Source organism: Sabethes cyaneus, chromosome 2 (assembly GCF_943734655.1).
Source record: "Sabethes cyaneus chromosome 2, idSabCyanKW18_F2, whole genome shotgun sequence".
Lineage (NCBI taxonomy): Eukaryota > Metazoa > Arthropoda > Insecta > Diptera > Culicidae > Sabethes > Sabethes cyaneus.
The window spans coordinates 76,494,564-76,501,029 of NC_071354.1; the positions used below are offsets into that span (position 1 = coordinate 76,494,564).

The following is a 6,466-nucleotide window of genomic DNA, read 5'->3' on the forward strand; positions in this document are numbered from 1 at the left end:
TTATGATAGACTTTACATATAAATACTAATTTACATGTCAGGTAATGTTTCGTCACTAAATGTAGACTTTTTCATGCGTTTTGGAGACAAAAATTTTTTCGCCATTTTTTCAACTTTTTTTCCGCTATTTGTCACAACTTTGCACTGTTGAAAATACAGATGAAATGACAAAAACTGACAAATTATATCACACACACATCAGATTGATGTCTTATCTCTCTTGTAGTGATATATTAACAATGCTCACTATTGAAATTCAGCAGTAAACAGGTTTTGAAGACGAGGTATGATATATCATACGCTGGGTCATAATGGGTTAATCATAATACGATGTGACTTTCTTGATGAATAAAAAACTGCTATTGGAATTAATTAGCCCTAATTTTGATGGTAAAATCATTAAATAACGCATTGAAACTTTAATGTAATACTTCACGTCATCGTAAACTTCACATAGATTTGCAAAATTACAATTTGTCATATGTAATTATAACAAATATGTAAATATGTGTGCTTCAGAAAGAAATATTAAACTAATTGAATGTTAAATTCTGTAATCGTTTTCTCGTGGACATCAACCATTATATGTTTGTTCTGATAATTAATTGGCAAGATTAGTAGACTATGAAGTGTTTTTATATAAAGTGTAATTGCAAATTAACATTTATACCTATAAAAGATTTTAGTTTATTAAATAATTTTCCTTTCAATCTTTTTGTCTAATCTGTAACTTAATAAAATGAATCATCCGGTCAAACCGACGGAAACACTCTTCAGTCCCTTCCAATCGCTTACTTATTGCCGTCCTAAGATACTCGGTTGTGGTCTACCGTTCTCCAATTCCTAGGACTCCGCGTACTCTCTGCCAGATCTTCCCCAAATGGTCTAACCATCTTGCTCGCTACGCCTCTTGTCGTCTTGTTCCTACCGTATTTGAAACGTGGTAGTAGTAGTAGTAGTAGTAGTAGTAGTAGTAGTAGTAGTAGTAGTAGTAGTAGTAGTAGTAGTAGTAGTAGTAGTAGTAGTAGTAGTAGTAGTAGTAGTAGTAGGGGAAAGCCACCATCACTTCTAGGACTTGCCAGTGTATTCTACCTACATACCTACTACCTACATTACAGTGGATCCAAATTTGATTATCAAATGAATTTCACACGCATGGATTTCACACGGCGGACCCACAAGCAGAGGCACTTGTGCGCATTCCGGGGTTATAAGAGTCGCCTTCCAGCATTAGGATCCTTCCATGTAATAATCAATGCTGTACCAACTTCAACCCACGTGATGATTTGTTTGTGAGAATTGAGAATTGCTTCAGACCTTAAGGATTCAGGTTGGCAGTCCACTCCATCATCCAGCCTTCCACATATATGATAATTAATAGTAAACATATGATATCAAGATGAAATGTGGTATACATGGGCAAAAGTAGAACAATCTCACCGGCAGTCCTTCAAATGGAATAGAGTTGCGTCCATTGAGTTTCCATAAGTGCTTCCAGTAATTAATTTAATTTTTTCTTCTGGTATCCATGTGCAGTACTAAAACTCATTTTGGCCAAAGTTTTCACTTTATAGCAGGAGGTGTGTCATAAGCTAAAACGAAAAAAATAATTAAAATAACTCATATTAGGCTTACCTATTAGCACGGCCGTTTGGCTCCACCGTCTGCCCAAAGCCGCGGTTTTGAGATTAGGCAGCCGGGGACCACCCAGCATCGCACCCCCTAGCTTGACTACTCAATAGAGCATTACCAGGTATGGCCACGTGGAGGCGATAGGTAGGTGCTTGGGATGGTTAGAGCTATATTGGACGCTCCTCATTTGCCTTTCCCATTTTATACCCTGAAGTCAACGAACAAATGGTATGTGAAAACTCTGCATTTACGGTCCTTTTGGAGGATCTGCCGCAGTTTGATAAGTTCCCACAACTCTGTTCACAATAGACGCCGTAAAAGGACTTGGGAGAGGACTTGGGAGACTTCTAGGCGGTTCTATTGAGAACGGTTCTCACAGTCCAACTTGTCGCCCTTCTTGTAGATCGGGGAGATAACCCCATCTTACCATTTCGCATCTTCGCATTTCCTGAGAACGATGCAGCTTCTCGAACTCCGCATAGTCGACCCAGATAGCATTTTCATATGCATAAAAACGATAAAAATCAGCATTACGTACAGATATACATGCTAATAAATCGTATTTGATGCGCAAAATTGGCATATCCGTACTATTTTGGAGGCGATATACGTGATTACGAATAATTTTGAGCGTTACGACTACAGTCGATATTTGTATAACGCGGGTAATTGGGACCGCGTTATATGAACCGCGTTATACAAGTACACGTAGCATATGGAAATTGAGTTAATTGGGGCTATACCCGAATTTTACGAAATTTTGAATCAACACGACCATGGTTTCTTTGGGAAAGGTGTCAAGTATATATTTTTCCGTCTTACAGGTGCTTGGTGAGACAGAAAAAATCTCCTCTTGGTCTTACAGAGCTTCCGAAACATCCGCTAAATTTTCATTTCTGTGAAGTCTTCTCATAGCTTCAAAATTCTTTTCAAAGTCCCTATGGCTTATTATTTGGCGTAATATAAGTAAAGTAAACAATCCGTGCTATTGAGAAGCCATCCGGATCCGGACCAAATCCGGAACATCCGTAAAAGTGCTCAACGAGCGAAAATTGTTCTATGAGTTCGGAATTATGTTCATTCAACCTCGAATTGAACAATGTGAAATAGGAATATAAATTCAGCGGTTTGGGACTCAACCTGGCCACTATGAAATGCATCGAAAAATCCGAAAAATGATTAAAATTGATGATCAAGGGCATCGAACCGCTTATTGCGTTGACGAAAGCAACAAAATTTTCGAAACCTGTTCGCTCTTACAAGAAGCTCCATTCTGAATTGCCCAGGAAAAGGTGAAAACAAAAGCAATAATACTTTTCTCTCACTTTTTCTCAGGCAAAACCCATAAAAAATATTAGATACCGTCAACGCGGATTACGGAATGGCCACGGCTAACTACGATGGTTCGATTTCTGTTAAAATTTTTCCAAAAGAGCACAATACCGCGATTACTAGACACAACACTTATGGTTCTTACAAAAAACATAAATACCTTATCCGCTAACCGGTTTCGGGTATGATGCTACCCATCATCAGAGCGGTGGTCGACTGGATACAAAGTAGTAATCTGCTGTTTACTACAGTTTCAACTTCGTCAGTTGAAAGAGCGGTGAGGTGATGAGAGCGTCATCCTCATTCATCAGGGGACGGTCCTCCGTACAGATGTACATCGACTCCCACGCAGTCGAATGAGAAGACTTTCTCACGTTTTTGAGCAGCTTTGCGTTTCCCCAATTGATATTGTGTTTGGAGCAGATTGAGTGCATGGCTACACTGGAGTCGTTGGGCCGTTCATTCTCCACTGCCTTTCTATGTTCTTTTAGGCGAATTTTGAATTTCCTCCGCGTTTGCCCGATGTACACCGCTGGGCAATCCTGGCACGGAATTTCATAAATTCCTGAGCGTTCGTCGGGCGGAACCTTGTCCTTTTGATTATTCAAAAGTTCCTGTAAGGCATTGCCGCTTTTGTGGACCACATGGAAACCATGCCGCTTAAGTACCTTTCTAATGTGGTTTGTTACTTTCGGGTAGAACGGTAGGCTGATTCTTTGTACTTCTTCTCTTTCAGGCTGTAGTGTAGTGGTATCATGGCGCTGTTTTTTGCGGAGATGTTTGCGGATTATTTTATCCACAAACTTTTTGTCGTACCCGTTTAATTCAGCAGCTTTCTGGATCCTTTCCCTTTCCGCTACAAAATCTTCCTGCTCCATGGGGATGTTGACTAGACGGTGCGCCATAGAATGAAAGCTGCTTGTTTTTGGGCCCCGAAGTGATTCGAGTCCGTAGTAATGTAACGATCGGTAGACGTTGGTTTTCGAAAAATGCTGAACTTCAGGGTATTGTCTTTTTTCCTGGTAATCAGCAGGTCCAAAAACGGTAGTTTTCCCTCTACTTCCTGTTCCACCGTAAATTTGATCTTTTCGTGCTGTGAGTTCAGCCAACTCAGTGTTTGTGGCACGTAGCGTTCCTTCACTATGGCGTAAATGTCGTCTACGTATCGCTTCCATACGCGTGGGAAAAGTTTTTCACTTTGTAGCTTTTCTTCAAAGTCGCTCATAAACAATTCCGCCAAGAGGGGCGATATTTTACTACCCATGCTGAGGCCATGGATTTGCTTGTAGTATTTACCTCTGAATACAAAATAATTTTGATTCATGCATTGCTTTGCGACAGAAACATAGGCCTCTATATGATTGTGCGGTGCCCGGCTGCGCTCCAAATGGTATCGAAGACTTTGTAAAGCATCTGGTACTGGCACGCTTGGGAATAGGGAGCTGACATCAAACGACACCAAAATTTCTCCCCTTTTTACTTCAACATTCTCTAGTTGACTCGTGAGTTCTATTGAATTTTTCACGCTCTTACCGTGTAAAACCGGGTATTTCTTCATTTCTTCGACTAGCCAAGCTGCCATTTTTTCTGTTGGTGTACAAATATTCGAAGAAATTGGTCGCATAGTTAGTGGGTTTTTGTGTAATTTAGGTAAACAGTACAGTGAAGCTACTCTCGGGTTTGGCACTAGGAACTTGCGATTTAGATTGTCTTCTCCCATCAAGCGGGTCACTTCTTGACGTGTACAATTCGCTTCCTCAATCATACTATTGAGGGGATCTTTTGGTTTACCGTTTTTAAATTTGCACTCTTCATACGGGCCTGAACCAATCATATCAAGAACGCGCGCATCGTAATTCTCCTTGTCCATGATCACTACGGCATTCGGGAGAAATTTTGGTGTCGTTTGATGTCAGCTCCCTATTCCCAAGCGTGCCAGTACCAGATGCTTTACAAAGTCTTCGATACCATTTGGAGCGCAGCCGGGCACCGCACAATCATATAGAGGCCTATGTTTCTGTCGCAAAGCAATGCATGAATCAAAATTATTTTGTATTCAGAGGTAAATACTACAAGCAAATCCATGGCCTCAGCATGGGTAGTAAAATATCGCCCCTCTTGGTGGAATTGTTTATGAGCGACTTTGAAGAAAAGCTACAAAGTGAAAAACTTTTCCCACGCGTATGGAAGCGATACGTAGACGACATTTACGCCATAGTGAAGGAACGCTACGTGCCACAAACACTGAGTTGGCTGAACTCACAGCACGAAAAGATCAAATTTACGGTGGAACAGGAAGTAGAGGGAAAACTACCGTTTTTGGACCTGCTGATTACCAGGAAAGAAGACAATACCCTGAAGTTCAGCATTTTTCGAAAACCAACGTCTACCGATCGTTACATTACTACGGACTCGAATCACTTCGGGGCCCAAAAACAAGCAGCTTTTCATTCTATGGCGCACCGTCTAGTCAACATCCCCATGGAGCAGGAAGATTTTGTAGCGGAAAGGGAAAGGATCCAGAAAGCTGCTGAATTAAACGGGTACGACAAAAAGTTTGTGGATAAAATAATCCGCAAACATCTCCGCAAAAAACAGCGCCATGATACCACTACACTACAGCCTGAAAGAGAAGAAGTACAAAGAATCAGCCTACCGTTCTACCCGAAAGTAACAAACCACATTAGAAAGGTACTTAAGCGGCATGGTTTCCATGTGGTCCACAAAAGCGGCAATGCCTTACAGGAACTTTTGAATAATCAAAAGGACAAGGTTCCGCCCGACGAACGCTCAGGAATTTATGAAATTCCGTGCCAGGATTGCCCAGCGGTGTACATCGGGCAAACGCGGAGGAAATTCAAAATTCGCCTAAAAGAACATAGAAAGGCAGTGGAGAATGAACGGCCCAACGACTCCAGTGTAGCCATGCACTCAATCTGCTCCAAACACAATATCAATCGGGGAAACGCAAAGCTGCTCAAAAACGTGAGAAAGTCTTCTTATTTGACTGCGTGGGAGTCGATGTACATCTGTACGGAGGACCGTCCCCTGATGAATGAGGATGACGCTCTCATCACCTCACCGCTCTTTCAACTGACGAAGTTGAAACTGTAGTAAACAGCAGATTACTACTTTGTATCCAGTCGACCACCGCTCTGATGATGGGTAGCATCATACCCGAAACCGGTTAGCGGATAAGGTATTTATGTTTTTTTGTAAGAACCATAAGTGTTGTGTCTAGTAATCGCGTTATTTAGTGTTCTTACGTTGCACATAAAATCAATATATATATTGAGCACAATACCTGGTGGAGAGCTTATACAAAAGTTGATATATTTGCTATAAGATTTGTAAGTACAGTAAATGTTACCGGTAGTTCAGTTTACTGTACCACATCTATCAAATTACACTAGCGAAATTGGTAATTTCAACAAACTTGCGAAATAACCTCGTTTATTTGTCAGTGAACATTTGCAGTATTTGCATCATTTCTGTTTCTGAA

At 41.0% G+C, this 6,466-nt stretch overlaps 3 protein-coding genes across 3 annotated transcripts; 1 reads left to right on the forward strand and 2 right to left on the reverse strand.

Annotated features, from left to right (window-relative positions):
- Window positions 1–3,209: 3,209 nt before the first annotated feature.
- LOC128735598 (uncharacterized) lies at window positions 3,210–3,842 on the reverse strand. Its single transcript, XM_053830081.1, has one exon. It carries the CDS (start codon window positions 3,840–3,842, stop codon window positions 3,210–3,212), a length of 633 nt encoding a protein of 210 aa, XP_053686056.1.
- Window positions 3,843–3,853: 11 nt separating this feature from the next.
- On the reverse strand, window positions 3,854–4,834 carry LOC128735599 (uncharacterized). The gene has a single exon (XM_053830082.1). It carries the CDS (start codon window positions 4,832–4,834, stop codon window positions 3,854–3,856), a length of 981 nt encoding a protein of 326 aa, XP_053686057.1.
- Window positions 4,835–5,058: 224 nt separating this feature from the next.
- LOC128735600 (uncharacterized) lies at window positions 5,059–6,078 on the forward strand. The gene has a single exon (XM_053830083.1). It carries the CDS (start codon window positions 5,059–5,061, stop codon window positions 6,076–6,078), a length of 1,020 nt encoding a protein of 339 aa, XP_053686058.1.
- Window positions 6,079–6,466: the final 388 nt, after the last annotated feature.

Bases quoted from the DNA above. Each gene is read 5' to 3' on its own strand.
- LOC128735599 (XM_053830082.1), bottom strand. From the start codon at position 4,834: ATGGACAAGGAGAATTACGATGCGCGCGTTCTTGATATGATTGGTTCA.
- LOC128735600 (XM_053830083.1), top strand. From the start codon at position 5,059: ATGGGTAGTAAAATATCGCCCCTCTTGGTGGAATTGTTTATGAGCGAC.
- LOC128735598 (XM_053830081.1), bottom strand. From the start codon at position 3,842: ATGGAGCAGGAAGATTTTGTAGCGGAAAGGGAAAGGATCCAGAAAGCT.